At 37.2% G+C, this 15,468-nt stretch overlaps 1 protein-coding gene across 1 annotated transcript in view; it reads left to right on the forward strand.

Annotated features, from left to right (window-relative positions):
- Nucleotides 1-15,468, forward strand: part of ADAM10 (ADAM metallopeptidase domain 10) — a 39,442-nt gene that overhangs the window by 18,661 nt on the left and 5,313 nt on the right. Inside the window, exons 5-11 of the mRNA XM_026045676.1 lie at nt 6,768-6,871; nt 8,235-8,384; nt 9,183-9,275; nt 9,916-10,099; nt 12,391-12,554; nt 13,154-13,337; nt 14,114-14,264. Of these exons, the coding sequence (XP_025901461.1) occupies nt 6,768-6,871; nt 8,235-8,384; nt 9,183-9,275; nt 9,916-10,099; nt 12,391-12,554; nt 13,154-13,337; nt 14,114-14,264 (1,030 nt within the window). The remainder of the gene's footprint in view (nt 1-6,767; nt 6,872-8,234; nt 8,385-9,182; nt 9,276-9,915; nt 10,100-12,390; nt 12,555-13,153; nt 13,338-14,113; nt 14,265-15,468) is intronic.

A 15,468-nucleotide genomic window follows, 5' to 3' on the forward strand; every position in this document is an offset into this window, starting at 1 on the left:
CAGTTCTGATGGGAGTTTTGCCTGATGGAAGCATACAGGGAACACTGTTTGAAGTTGATAAGTACAGTTCCGGGAAGTTTAGCTTTGGAAATGAGATACTTGTTCATCTTTCTGGGTGTCATAGCAGACTTCTACCTGCTGCAGTTCCCCTTCTTATGGAAGATCAGTCTTCAACTGTAATAAATTACTTTTTTATTTAATACTTCAGTAACTTAAGCTCAGTGTTTTTGAGGTTAAATGTAAGATTGTGATTCTAAGTCTCAATCCTCACAAGCAGATATTCACAGAGAGCCACCTTAAGGTGGCTTAATCTGTTTTGATTATTACARCTGTCAAGTTTTGTGTTGAAAACTGAGTTTGAACAGTATTTTAGTGTTGTTKGGAACTTGTCCTGTCAGACCATACTAGACAATTTGAACTTTGAACAAAAACTGTTCAGTTTTTGTAATGCATGCTGTTTCCCTGTGCTTTACGACTTATGTGAACAGCAAGGTATGCTTGCTCTTACTGTTACTCCCTTCTGTAAATACAATTACTTCTGAAAATCAAATACGTAAAAGTGGTGTAATTTTAAGTTTGAGAGACTCCAATTTGTGGAATCTTACATTCTTTGTGATCTGTATTAGTTTTTTGACTAAATGTGTGTCTTCTGGCTACCCACAAGATGCACATCRGAGAATGAAATAGCTTCATAGGGTGCCGTTGCATATACTGCATTTGTCTCTCGTAGGGAAGTTGCAACATGCATTTAATTTTCAGTTAAAACTTTGTGTCAAAATCTGAGAAGGCAGCATGCCTTGCCAGCTCATTTGGGGGTACTGTGGGCTTAGCTGCTAGTATGGGAAGAGCAAGGGGGAATAGAGAAGCCTGGAGTGAAACCAGTGGGTGTGGTTGGATTTTTTTTCCTTTTTTYYTTTTYYTTTTTTTTTCCTTTTCCCTCAACAGCATTTCTACAAGCAAGCTGTGTATAATACTTATTTTTTGACTGTTTCATAGATCCTGATGAACAGTTGAATGCCCTGCTTGCTGGTGAGCATATGAGGCTAGGACTTAAACAGCACTTCCGTAAACAAATCTCCATCTGCTTTCCTGAAGGTTTTCAGTCATCCTGTAGCAGAAACAGGAAGGGGAAGGTAAAGGGACATAAGGCAGCAGAGCGACCTACCCAGTCCCCAGCGAGGAAGCCTGCCTGRTGTCCCTGCTCCTTCTGTTGTAGTTAGTGGGCAACTATAATAAAGTGGGCTGGAAGTGACTGATAATGCAAATATGCCGAATTTGACACTCTTCACTGTTAGAAACTAATGAAGCAAATAGAAGAGCAGAATATGCTCATCTAAATATTTTTTAATTATTTAGATGATGGAATTATAATTAATTGCATGATTTTTCCTTTCATCTAGTCTAGGAAATCCATTGATTAGAAGCAAGATCAGCTTTTCAGACAGGATTGTCTAAATCTAAGAGCCATATTTACTATCAAGCAACAGTATGGTAGGGTACTCAAATCACTGAGTTAGTGAATTTTGCTACTCATCGTGGTGGCAAATTGCCCGTTGTTGATGTGGGGCTGAGGTGGCAGCATTCTGACTCTGYGGTTTAATTTCCTTCATTGGTATCCTAGGTGTCTGTAGGATTTCTGTGGTCTAAAATATCTGAAATAGATAATTGCTTTTGTTCCTTCCAAACTGTACTTTTTAAGCTATACTTTTTCTTCTATGCTACTAGTAGTAGATTTAAGAATAAAAAGAAAAACATGCAAATCCATTCTTTGTTTAATCTAAAGCTAACTTGTGTGAAATGGAAGCAAACTGAACTAATATTTTGAATGGGAGAAAAGCAACAAAATGCTCACGTTGCTAATTCAGGAGAGATTATGGAAGAGAAGTCTTTGCTTTAATTTGGGATTTTTTTGGTCACTCATGTTTCAGCCTTTTGAAACAATATGCTTTTTACTGCTGTTCAGAAACCACAATGCAACATACAATTAGCATCTCAATGAGCTCTTATTCAGTAGTTAAAAGGTTTTTTTGTAAATGGGGATTATATTGTCAAGTTTATAAGGCAGTTTTTGTCTGTTACACTGGATGTGGTGACCAGTGGAAGGCAGCCTGCTATTCATGACTTTGAAACACAGGATGGATGATTTTAGATTCCTAAACCACTCCAGATCAAACTGTTTTGTGATTTTTGTGCTAGATGAAAACTATTTTTGTTGATAGACTTATTTTAGAAGCTTTTTATTTAAGGTTCAGTATATCTCTAATTCATTTAAATCAAATATTCTTCAAATGTATCCCTAAACTTAGATTGTGGAACACAAAACTCTTTGCATTTTTCTTAAATGCAGCAATGGACAGTATCATGAATTTCTTAAGCTAGGGAAAATGAAAGTTATTTTATTTCGTGATGATCTTGGAAGAATCGTATGACTAAAAGCAGGAAGTGAAGGATTTGGTACTCTTGTAGAGCGCTGCCTCTAAATAAACCAACAACAGCAAACTACTATTTCACAGTGGTTTCAAAGACAAACTTGCTTCATATTATGGTTGCCAGTTTAATAGTGAAGGTCTGCTTGGCTGCTGTCATGATAGCTTTGTGCATGGCTTTTTGAGGGGGGGAAAAGCTATATCACAGGTTTGTTCTATGCACTTAAATTTGAATTTTGCTCTGACTACTATTTTTGGTAGAACTGGGCAGATTGATACTGAACCACTCAATTCTCATCATTGCAATGGAAGTTTGATGTCCTTTCCTTTGCTCAGATGCCTAAACTCAGTATCCATCAAATAGGTAACCTAGTTGCTTAGTTGATTAAAGTACTGGCAAAACAAAAAGTACTGACAAGGTTGAAGTAACAAAAGCTTTTCACAACATTGTCAGTATGTTCAAAATGGAAAAATGGAAAAATAAGGAAGACTCTTGACAACATGGTAGAAGAAACATAAAGTATTGGTTCTGCCTGAGGTCGTTTTGTAGGTAGAGAAGTGATCTTAGAATTAACCTCTTCTTTTACAGACTCTCTTCTCATGGACTTTTTTTGTAGAGATGGTCCCAGACTCTAGTGTCCATTATTACCCGAATCCTGTTTTTGGTGGGGAAGATTCAGTGCCCCTGGGTACTTCCCCATCACATGCAAAACTTGGTAATTGAAGTTGCAGGCTGCTTCATCTTCAATACATGTATAGTCTGAACTATCATGCTTTTAAAGTGCTGCTTTCTTGTTAGACTATTGCTTTTTAAAGTGGGAAATGCATGTAGGTGGTCAGTATTAAAAAAGCACTAAGATATTTTTCTAGCCTCTTTAGGAAACAAGATGGAGAGAAGGCAGCTTACTGTGTTGGATAACATTGTGAGCATTTATTGTTAGTACTATTGCTAGTTGTCCGTGCTGGGCAATGTAAATAGAAGTGGGTGATAACAGAAGGGTATTGTGCTTGCACACAATATGCTGCGGGGCCTTGTTTCCAGTTGGTTCCAGCGGGTCCCTGTGGTTGCTGCTGCCAGGAGTTGCCCTGAGGTTGCAGTGGCCATGGCCGATGTCTGGCTGTGGCAAAGAGGGCACTGAGACCTAAAGCTAAGTCAGAGTTCAGTTTAGGGTTACTATGGGTGGAGAAGCAAAGGTGATGGAACTGGAAAAATAAAAAGGTCTATAATCCTTGGCTTTGAGTAACTGCAATCTAGATGGTAACTAGGACCCCCCTTCCCCCCCACAATGCAGACAATCTCACCAGTGGGTGAGCTGGGCTTTTTGCTTCATCCTGATTAAAGTAAAGCCAATGTGCTAAGTCCCTTAAAGTGAAATAAAGTGCATGCACAGACACACTTTGTTCTTTTGAGAATGTGCTGAGGCTGTTTCGTACCAGGACCATGTTATGAGACAGCAGGTCAAAAATGACTTCATTATCTCCCTGTTCTATTATTTATCCTGCTTCCTTTCTGTGGAAATATGTAAGTTTGTTCCCTTCCTTGCTTTCCCCCCTTTTTTGTCTTGAAGTGTGGGGGAATGGATTAACTCCGCGTTCATAATTGACCAAACAGTAAACTGTCAATGAGCAACAACCACTAGTGAAATGCTTGACAGAACAATGTGAAATTTGTTACAACTGTGACAAAGCTAAAGCAAACAAGTGATTTTTTTGTTTGTTTGTTTGTTTTCCCCTCCCCATCTGGAGCCTTATAGTGAGATGGCCATGAAAACAGCAGTATTTTGATGTTAAAGATATTTAGGTAGATGCTGTTTAGTGTGATGCTTGTCAACTTATTAACTGAAATGCAGAAATCTAATGTACTGGAAATACTTGGTATATGTTGTATTTAGGTATTTTGGATGATAAATTCATATTGAATAGTTGCTTCAGAGCTCAGAACTTTTGACGAGGTGCCAAGATACTAAGTTTAGAGCTTAATGATGTAGGGGAAAAAATCCAAAGCAAATGGGAAAAGTTGGCAGTATCAGAGGGTATGACTTCAGGAAACAGGTACAACCAAAGATAATTCAAGGCAACTTCCAGATGAAGCTGAACCAGGATGTGCTCCAAGGGGTGACCAGCTCATCTCCAGTTGCTGATGGGATTTTGGCTCACAGGAGAGGGGTAGAGATGCTGCAGGGTGAACCCCTCAGCTTGGCATGTGGCCAACAAGTCTGCAGTGCTATCTCATCTGCACCCTGCTTGGCTGCGCCCTTTCCTCCCCAATTCTGGATCCTTACACTTAAAAATAAAATGTATGAAGATACGTGTTTCATATATTAACAGTAGCTGTTATTAGGGCCCCATTTATAATGGGTTTGAAACTGGAGGGCTGAGACCTCTGCCTGTTGCTCTTCCTCATCTTTGGAGGAAGCCACTGAAAGCGCAGGATGCCCACAAGCCTCCAGCAGGTACTAACGTTCAACATAAATCTGAGTATGTGTTTGTGAAGCATATTTCATGTGCAATGAGATATACCCTAGCAATTCAACACAAGTAAGCGTTGAAAGAATTACCATAGGTAAGCAATCAGCTGTAATATAGCCTCAATGAGCCCGTTGGGATTTCATAGAATCATAGAATGATTCCTGTGTATTTAATCCAACGATCCAAGAATCATAGAATTTCCAGTGTATTTAAGTCTCTGTTAAATTGTGCTATAGGTGGTAGTGTTAAAACATTTAAACAGACAGTTATACTGAAGAGATGATATTTTTTTTACTTTGCATACCAGTTTTAAATCTTTTCTGCATTCAATATTACCAAGCTCCAACAAAGCATGGAGAAAATACAACGCGTACTTTGATTTRTTATGTCATTGTTTTCTGTGTATTTGAAAACATCTGGTACTGTGACTGTAACATGTAGTATCACTGATCRTTTTTTTCCCTTTCTCACCTGCTCTTCTTCCTCACTTTTAAATCATCTGAAAATAAAAGCTTTGAACGAATTAATGATTTAAACTCCCTGTGAGCTTAGTCTTACCATTGCCGTTGCCTTAGGTGGTACTACATTTGCAGTGCAGATTGTGATCTTTATTGCACCATGTGATTAAAGCCGATTAGGAATGTGATTGGATTTGAAAGACAGCCTATTTAAAGCTACCCTGTAAATTTATTTCCTTAAAGTGGTTAATAAAACAGTAGTAAAGCTATTGTGTGTAATTTATTGAAGTGGTATTTTTGTGTGGCTGTCTAGTTTTGTATACCAGGAGGACATCATTTAAGGTTATATATTCTTAGCTGTTTGTCTAGTAAATAGTTACTATGAAAAACAAAATTCTTCTGATTTCATTCATAGTAAAAAATTGGTTTATTTCTGCAGAACATTGGATGATACATTCTTGTACAATGCTGATAGTGTTCATTCAATCTTACTCATGTGAGAACAAGCACAATATTTCCAGACAGTAATAAAGCAATAATATGCAAAATATTTGTTGTTAAATACACTTTTTCTCGAAAGTTGCTACTGAATGTTGTAAGGAATTCCACTTAGTTGTGCTTGCAAACATACAAAGACTTTTTTTCTTTTTAATTAAAATTAAAGATAATCAGTATGGGGGAAGAAGGGATGGGAACTTCCTTCTTTCAAGAAATGTGCCCATACACACGCACAGCTGTTACCCATAACTGTATTTGTGCCTTTCCTTTGCCAACAAAGCAGTTAGTGTCATATTTCTACAATTGTAGAGCTGGATTTGAAACAAAGAATCTATCATTTCTATTTCAGTTTGTGTGTATTGGTATTTAACAGTTGCAAAATATAAACGTTTTCMAAAATTTAGTGAAAGATGGAGAAAATAAGCAATAGAACCCTTTGACAAGAATTTTAGCATGTTTTTGTTTTAGGCTGCCATTTAAAATAGAGATGGTTTTCTTTTTATTGGTGACATGGTTAGTGTGCCTAAGCTCAGGCACTCAGTTGTCATTGTGTGTTCAGTAGCATAAGAGTGCTRTTAGTTCAAACTAATCTCTAAAGATGTCTAGATAATACCTAATACCTTTGTTGTCCTTACAGTTTGTTAGACCCTGATTATTTCCAATTTTGTTTTGCTAGCAATAAAAAACAATTTTAAGAAGAAAGCATTGCAATTTGGTCATATCACTTAAGCTAAAAACACATCTTAGTAGAAATCTCTAATGAAAAACAGCTCAGCTTGAATATTGGAGATGCTTCCCTTAAATGGCCCATGAACAATGTTGGACACAAACTGAACAAGCTRCAGTGACTGGTATGCAAAAGGGGCACCTAACATGTGTAGAACTTGAAACTTCAACCTGGCCTTCCTCTTTTTAGAATATCCACACAAATATGGACCACAAGGAGGTTGTGCAGATCACTCAGTATTTGAGAGAATGCAGAAGTACCAGATGACTGGTATAGAAGAACCAACAACAGAGGTACAACACAGGTTATAACAGATTATATTGATTAGAAACTACATATAACAACTCTCCATTATTGTATGTTGTTTCTCTTTCTTTTGGCCATAATTATCATCCATGTGTGTTCTTAAGTATCTGAATCATTGCTAGAGGCTTCTTAATAGGATATTTTTTCTTATTTTGTTCTTCGTTCTGCTGCATAGTTGGGCTAGCTCATAGTTTTAATGAAGACTGTGGTCTCAAAACTGTAAACAATTAGAATTACAATTGGGTATGGAAATTGAGCTTGAGGTGAGGAATGTACTTGATTAAAGTGCAGAAAGAAGAAGTTTCCAGATCCTATGATCTCTAGATGGATATTGTTCTTTGAAGAACAGTTGCTGTTAGGGTTGCAAGTTTTGTTAAWGTAAAATGATCATATATGAGACTTTTCAGTGATGAAGAGAGCAGTATGACTGGGAGGGTCTTAGCACCAGTGCTGTGACATTGGAGGGGTTACAGCTACTGGTTATTTTTAGTGGGAGGTAAGTGGTTTGTGGAAGGGACTGACTTACCTGTTTACAGAATCTTGCAATTTTTGCCTTTGGGATTGCAGCAGAATGCTTGATTTTTATTTTTTTAAGTCTTCACYGGTATGTTATGGAACTCCTTTTAGTTTCAAGTATATTCTGAACTGTTTCAACTTTCAACATTGTTTTGTGCTATCAGATATATTACAACAAAATAGCAGTGTGGTTAGTTAAATATCAGCAGAAATTAAAGTTTATTTACCATGGAGTTCAGTATTGTTAGCAATGTACTTTACCCAAAAATTTGCTTTTAAAAACTTCCTGAAGAGAGTGGACCATCAAGCAGTGGTTGTAATAAGACAAAAATATATTAGTGTGTACTGCTGCAACTAATAAGCTATTAGTGAGCTAACTAATGAGTTTAGTGAGCTATTTGTTGCATACTGAAGTGCTTCAGTGCAATATTTCTGTTTGCTGAGGTGGTTTGCAGAGGGAATKATGAGTCAAGTGCCCCTCTTGGGGAGGGTTCATTTAAATCCCACAACACTATTTCCTAATCTGCAAACTACGTCCAGCTTTGAAAAGAGTTGTGAAGAAGAAAAATCACATGGACAAAAATATCTATTGCACTTTGACTGTCTGCTGTAATATAAAATAAAATGCRTAAAAATTGTCTGAGATGTCATTAAATCAGATGGCATACTTGAAGATTGATTATAGTATTAGTTCAAAATTCATAAAACATTGTAGGTCAAAAAAGGGGGATTGCGTTACTGGAGTATGTTTCAAAATGTATTGATATTTTAAAGCAGTTTAATTTACAGTGGAGATCTATGGAATAAACATCTTTGTTTCCTGCTTGTATATAGAAGCCTTTTGAAGAGCGTAACAGCAATGATCCACAGCTTTTAAGAAAAAAGCGCGCCACTCAGGCTGAAAAAAATACTTGTCAGCTGTATATTCAGACTGATCACCTGTTCTATAAGCATTATGGAACAAGAGAAGCTGTCATTGCACAGGTATTTGCAGATCCTTCCTTTAACTAATCTACTATTTTATGAGGATTATTTCTGGTAATTTTGATCTAGTCCCTTGTGTATACTGTGTTATTTCATTTACAATAGCTTGTTTCATTTGCTCCACTGGTGCTAGCATTACTGAAACAGCTTTTTTCTTATTTCACAAAAAGATACCGCAGGTCTGTGACTAAGGTTCTGGCCACGTATGGGCAACCATGACTTGTATAACATTTCTGAATAAGACTAACAGTTTGCTTTTTTCAAATCTTACTGAGAAAAATACTTTTCCAAATTTTTCCTGTTTGATAGCCAGCCAATCCTCTCAACACTTGTATTTCAAAATTCTGTGAACAAATAATTGAGATCTGTTTCTGTAGCGTCTGTTGTAGTGGCAGGTCAGAAAGTGGGAGAAATAAGGTATATTCCTTAGTGCTTAGACTACAACTATAACCATAATATTACCTTCAGTAGCAATGAATTGAATAACTATTGAAAACAAATATCTCTGCTTTTGGCTACTGGAACTGTAAAAAAAAAAAAAAAAAAAAATTAAGCTATCTGCAGAAATTTTTTTGCGCTCTGGTGTGGTTGTAGTGTAGACATTAAATTATGTGATAAGCTATTTCTTTTGTCCACTAACAGTATTTCATTTTATTACATGTATGGTATGTATTGGTGGTCATGTGTCTTTATATTCCATTTGTAAAAGCTTAAGACATACATTTGCTACAACTTGAAGAACAGTGATACTGTAATGGATAGATCTTTGACCTGTCAATGTGTTTTTCTGTCTGATAGATTTCCAGCCATGTTAAAGCAATTGACACAATTTACCAGTCAACAGATTTCTCAGGGATCCGTAACATCAGCTTTATGGTGAAACGAATAAGAGTAAGTAGTAAATTGCATTAGAAATACTTTTATTTCATTTATTTTGCTTAGAAGCAGTATTTGTGCAAAGGAACTGTTATATTTCCAGGGCCATTTACCTGTTACTGTTGCCTGTTAGCAAGTGTGCAGCAYAGAGGTGTTGCTGAAAAAGTAGTCTCCTACTTTGCTTATTTGGTTTGTTTTTAGTGTTTACTGATTGCAAAAGACTGATGYTTCTCATTCTAAGAAGTTACTAGTTACTGCTACTCTTACAGCAGTGGACTGCTTCCTTTCCCCTGTGCAGACTGTACAAAGCTTCAACCGAAGAACTTCAATTTTAAAATAATTAAAGGATATCCAGGTGAAATGGCCTTGTAAGAGGTGATGATTTAAGAGGAATAAATATAAATTTTCTCTTTTGGGTGATGCTGAAAAGGGGAAAAAACAGGGAGATAAAAAAAAAAAAAAGCGTTTATTTTACAAATGCGTTTTTGTGTTCATTTTATAACTTGCTTTTCTAAATACTGATACCAGTATGTGAGGGCCTATAAATCTTTAGTTACATCCCTAATTATTTAACATAAAAAGGTACAGACAACAGCAAGCCTCTTACCTGCCATTTACAAGTCCAGTGAAAATGAACTGTGTCTTCTACTTACAGATTAACACAACTGTAGATGAGAGAGACCCTTCCAATCCCTTCCGATTCCCTAACATTGGTGTGGAGAAATTTCTGGAACTGAACTCGGAACAGAATCACGATGATTATTGCTTGGCCTATGTGTTTACAGACCGTGATTTTGACGATGGAGTGCTTGGGCTGGCTTGGGTTGGAGCCCCCTCAGGTAATTTTAGCCAAACTGGCATTATGAGATAAAGGCAATATTGTAGATGAGTGCAAAAAAAAAAAAAGTAGTAGAAATTACTTTAGTCATGCAAATGCATGGAAATTTGTAACCAACATCTTGCAATTTTGGTTAGGTATTCTTTTCATGTATATGTAAAAACAGCATATCATGTGTTGCTTGTGATCAGTCTTGATATCCTTCTGTTGAACAATACACAATAAGAACAACACTGTCACTTGTCAGACAAAGGTGGTATTATCTGGATGACTTAATTTATGACAGATAAAAGTGACCGGTAAAATGACAGAAAAGGCAGAACTATTTCTGCTATATACATACAGARCTGACAGCTGTGCAATTTGCATTTTGTAGCAGAATTGAGTACAGAATCTGAAGAGTTTCTAAATGGTATTAGAAATATTTTTGAAGAAAGTCAAAGGAGTATTTCACAGGAGTATGTGATTCTTGAASTGTTTCTCATTGATTTACTTCTAGTCATGTGTTTTGGGTTATAAAGGTGTCTCTTGATTCAGCGAAACAAATGAAAACAGAATAGCAGTAGCAACGAAGATTTTTTTTAAAGACTGGTTTGGATGAAAGCTGAGAAAGGAAAGAGTTGAAAGTTCAAGCCAATAGTGCTAGACTCTTGAATCAAATTGCTCGAACATTATCTGATGTTAACTTCATATTGTTTAAATTTAAGTAAATATAGATTTTGTAATCATATCTCATGCCAAATTGTGGAAACTTTCATGGAAATCAAAACACAGAATAATCTTTCCATGCTTTCTGAAAGTCTGGGTGTTTTGATGAGAATGTCAAGAGCTCTAATATAACTAGTATAATCATAGAAGAACCATTAAGCCCTTCCATGAGAGCTAGCTGTTAGAGTATCATTACAGCTGCCCTAGGACAGTCTCCTGCTGTCCTTTTCTCTGTTGGCTCAAAAGAGAGCTGGAGCTAGTCCAGGAGTACCATGGCATGATGGCCTCTGTGCCTCTGTCATCTTAGAAGATTAAAAAATTCCAAATAAATACTCGGAGTCAGAGGATTGTAGATCAGCTGGCCCAGGAGAGGGTAAATTAGAGGAACTTTGCAGGCTAATCTTGGTGACTGTGGAAGAACTTTTGGAAACTTAATACAGTGTTGGCCTGTGTACATAAGACTGGATCTGTGATGATTAGTCTGGCATGTAGGTTGAGAAGAGAGTGCAGGATGTGTTGGAGTATGAATTACATAAATGCTACTCCCCAAGAATGCTCTGAGAAAGAAAAAATGGTCTTGAGATATTTTTGTCCATTCTTAAAGACTGTCATTGTGAGTAGTTTAGTGTGCTATCGTGGGTTAATGGAAATAGCTGTAATTCTATGCTACTTGTATTCACTGACTTACAAGATGTAAGTAGGAGTCCTTATCAGCACTGCATTGTGCAGCTGCTCTAGGAGAAAATGTTGATGCCAGATATTTTAGTAAAACTAAATTTTACTTTAACAAGCAAGGTTTTTTTTCCTTGTACAAGGAACAGGAACACTTGCACTGGCTCAGTACAAATCTAGTAAAATTAATATCACAGTTCCTCTCTTCCAGACTCTTTCAAATAGTGAATGATGCACTTGATTGACCTTTTAAATACATATCTAACCTACACATAAAACCACTTTCAGCTCTAAAATATATAGAGAAAAATGAGTCACTCTTGCTAACAATATGTAGCTACTTTTAAGCATTTTTATAAACATGTGTGAATGAATGGCTAACTTAGTGTGTGAACAACTCTGACTAAATCTGCCCCTATTAATGCAACATTAATCAAGAAGCACCTTCCATGAAGGGAGAATGAAGGGAGGAAGGAGCCAAGCTCTACTTAYTGGTGGCCAGTAACAGGACMGGGGGAAATAGGTATAAGTTGAAACACAAGAAGTTCCATCTCCATGTAAGGAGGGACTTCTTTACTGTGAGGGTGACAGAGCAGTGGAACAGGCTGCTCAGGGTGGTTGTGGAGTCTCCCTCTCTGGAGGTCTTCAAAACCCGCCTGGACGCCACCCTGTGCCATGTGCTCTAGGTGTGCCYGCTTCAGCGGGAAGGTTGCACTAGGTGATCTCTAGAGGTCCCTACCAGCCTTGAACATTCTGTGATTCCAGTGAGGAGTTAATATGGAACATAATTGCAATTAAAATGCATGCATCTTTCCACTGCTTTTCCTGTTTATACAAACTGTTACTTTTCAGCTGACATTTAGAACAAGAAACTCAATGCCTTCKTTCTGTTAAACTTTTACTCAAATGCAGGGAGCTCTGGTGGAATCTGTGAGAAGAGTAAACTCTATTCTGATGGTAAAAAGAAGTCTTTGAACACTGGAATCATCACTGTTCAGAACTATGGTTCACATGTTCCTCCTAAAGTTTCCCATATCACTTTTGCTCATGAAGTTGGGCATAACTTTGGTTCACCTGTGAGTATTACTATTGAACTGCTACATAGAAGGAAACTGTGCATGACTGCATGTGTGTGCATGCTGTATAGAAATAAAAGCCAGGTTGGTACAGTAAGGCTTTTTTGAGTATTTTATTACACTGATTTTTTTTGAAGACCATGGTAACAAATAAATGCATTACAGTGATGCTAGAGAGGAGTAAGAATCAGATGTAAAACTGATACCTAACTTAACAAAGGAAGATGAGACCAGTTCCATTTTACTGTTTCATTATTCTTGCCAGTTTACCTCAGAAATTTYGTGAAGGGAATTAGGAAGCATTTCAGAGCAGAAGTCTGTCTCCATGTCACTTAGTGATATGATTTCTTTGTGTCAAGCCAAAAGATGATGCATTTTGTTTGTTGGAGACAAGAGAATAAAGCRGGATGTCTTCTTGCTTTGCTTTGTTTTTTTAGCGTAATTATATAGGCTTTCTAGTCTTGACAATAAACTGAGATGAAGTTATGACAGAAACAATATTCCTATCACTTCAGGTTTTCTGTGTGCATATAGAAACAGCTGGCAAGAAATTAGAGAAGGTGTTTTGATAGAAATAGTTTAAAATATTTGTATTGCAGCATGATTCTGGAATGGAATGCACTCCAGGAGAGTCCAAGAATTTGGGGCAGAAAGAAAATGGCAATTACATCATGTATGCAAGAGCTACATCTGGGGACAAACTTAACAACAACAAGTTCTCTATCTGTAGTATTCGAAACATCAGTCAAGTTCTTGAGAAAAAGAGAAATAATTGTTTTGTTGGTATGTATGTAGTTGTCCTGAACRCAGGATGGCTAGATTATTTGTATTACACTCACTTTGAAATGATTTTTAATTAACCTTTCGTAAAACTGAAAAGTACATACAAGTCAAGAATTAAATTTGAGATCTAGAGTATCCAGTTTGGGGCYCCACAGTACCAGAAAGATATGGAGATACTGGAGTGAGTCCAGCAAAGGAATGAACAGTGATGAAGGGGCTGGAGCACTGATGAATGGGGGGAGGTTAGAGGAATCTTACCCATCTGAGTTAATACATGAAAGGGGAGAGTGAAGGATTCTCAACCTGTCTCAGTGGTGCCCACCAAGAGGACAAGAGGCAGTGGGCACAAACTGAAATACAGGAAATCCCATTAAAACATACCCTTTTTTTTTTTTTTTTTCCCTGTAAGGGTGGCTGAACCCAGCTTGACCAGGCAGGGTGTGGGCACTCCATCCTTGTAGACATTCAGAACACAAGTGGGCAAGGTCCTGGCTAAGCTGCTGTAGTGGATTGTGCTTAAGAAGGCTTAGCAAAAGAAATTATACAGGGAAATCTCATAGTTACCAACAAAAACTTCATGTTTAGAGCCTCAAAATTGTAAGAATGGCCAAACTGGGTAGGGAACAGCAGTAGCACAAACTTGTTTATTTGAATCCTGATCTATACTAAACCCATCTTAATTGGGCGTTGTCAGTTGAGCTTAGTTGGATGCTGTTGCAAATCAGTGATAATATTTTTGTACAAAACAATACAAATAATATATTGACATTTTGCAGAATCTGGTCAACCCATCTGTGGTAATGGACTGGTAGAACAAGGAGAGCAGTGTGATTGTGGATACAGTGACCAGTGTAAAGATGAATGCTGTTATGATGCAAACCAACCRGAAGATAAGAAATGCAAGTTAAAACCAGGGAAACTCTGCAGGTACTGTATATGTTGGTTATATTACRCCGTTTAATTATTCGAGTTTGTGGGGAGGTATTTGAAATCCRAATCTCTCTTTACTTGCCACACCTTTTACAGCTTTTGTTTTGTTCCAAAATACTTTAGATAGTGAGAGAGTTCATCAGCACAGTAAAGCTTTTAGTTTCCTGTAGCTTATAATTTTCTTTCRGTTAATAGCCAGATACATTTTTTTTACTAGGTTTTAAAAAAATGTATTTTGACACTTTGTGATAACAGTGTTAGCTTAATGCTCAGTATGCTGAAATTCTGAGGACTTTCTGAAATATTTTGCCCAGATTTGCAAAAGTGTGTGATTCAGAAAAATACAGAATGTTGTGTTTATACTATCTGTAGGATAGTATTATTTGCCCAGCATAAGAAGGAGGATGTTTACAGCTTTAAGCTTCTTGTAATTACTTTCAGCAACAGCTTTATAAGTTYATATGGTTCCATGTACTGAAACAAAAGTAATATGTTAAAATATAGTGTACTTCAGGAAACTATCTTACATGTCCCTTAAGTTTTATTGTTTGTMTGTGACATAAAAGAATAGTTTCCTTATTATGCAGTTGTTTTAAGTGGAGAAATCCTGAACTGCAGAAGCTTGGTGCTGTCTTCTGAGGTCCACTGAACGGCAACAAGGAAAAGGCCATTGTGAATGGTCTTGAGATATGGAATCATTTGGGATGAGAACACAGTGTGGCTTGGCTTTTAGTTAAATAGTTACCTGTTTGGGGGCTTTTGTTTTTTTTATCATTCATACCCTTCTGCTGGCTGTGGCATGGGTGCTCACATACACATGCTGACAAAGAAATAATTGTTTCCTGCTGTTGTGCCAGGGACACTGATGCAGGGTCTGATGCAGTGTGTGGAGTGTACAGCACATCAGAGGCTCAGGCTCCTTGATGTCTGTAGCAAAGAGGAGTATGAAGTGCTTTGGGGGAAGTGGTCATGCTGAAACTTACTTGGTTTAAGCCATGTGGCTTCCTTGGAAAATCTCTCCTCTCCACAGATTTGCCTGCGCAAAAACTGTGATTTCTAACACAAAAGCTTCTGATAAATCTCTTCCACCTGCTTATTTAAGTAGTGTAAATAGTATTTCTACAGAAATTCAGTGCAGCAACCTTTTGTTACTGTAAGGGAAGGAAGAAATGTTTTTCAATTCACGCTTTACTTTGGATGC

Source organism: Nothoprocta perdicaria, unplaced genomic scaffold, assembly GCF_003342845.1.
Source record: "Nothoprocta perdicaria isolate Ctin4 unplaced genomic scaffold, notPer1 scaffold_41, whole genome shotgun sequence".
In the NCBI taxonomy this organism is placed as follows: Eukaryota; Metazoa; Chordata; class Aves; order Tinamiformes; family Tinamidae; genus Nothoprocta; species Nothoprocta perdicaria.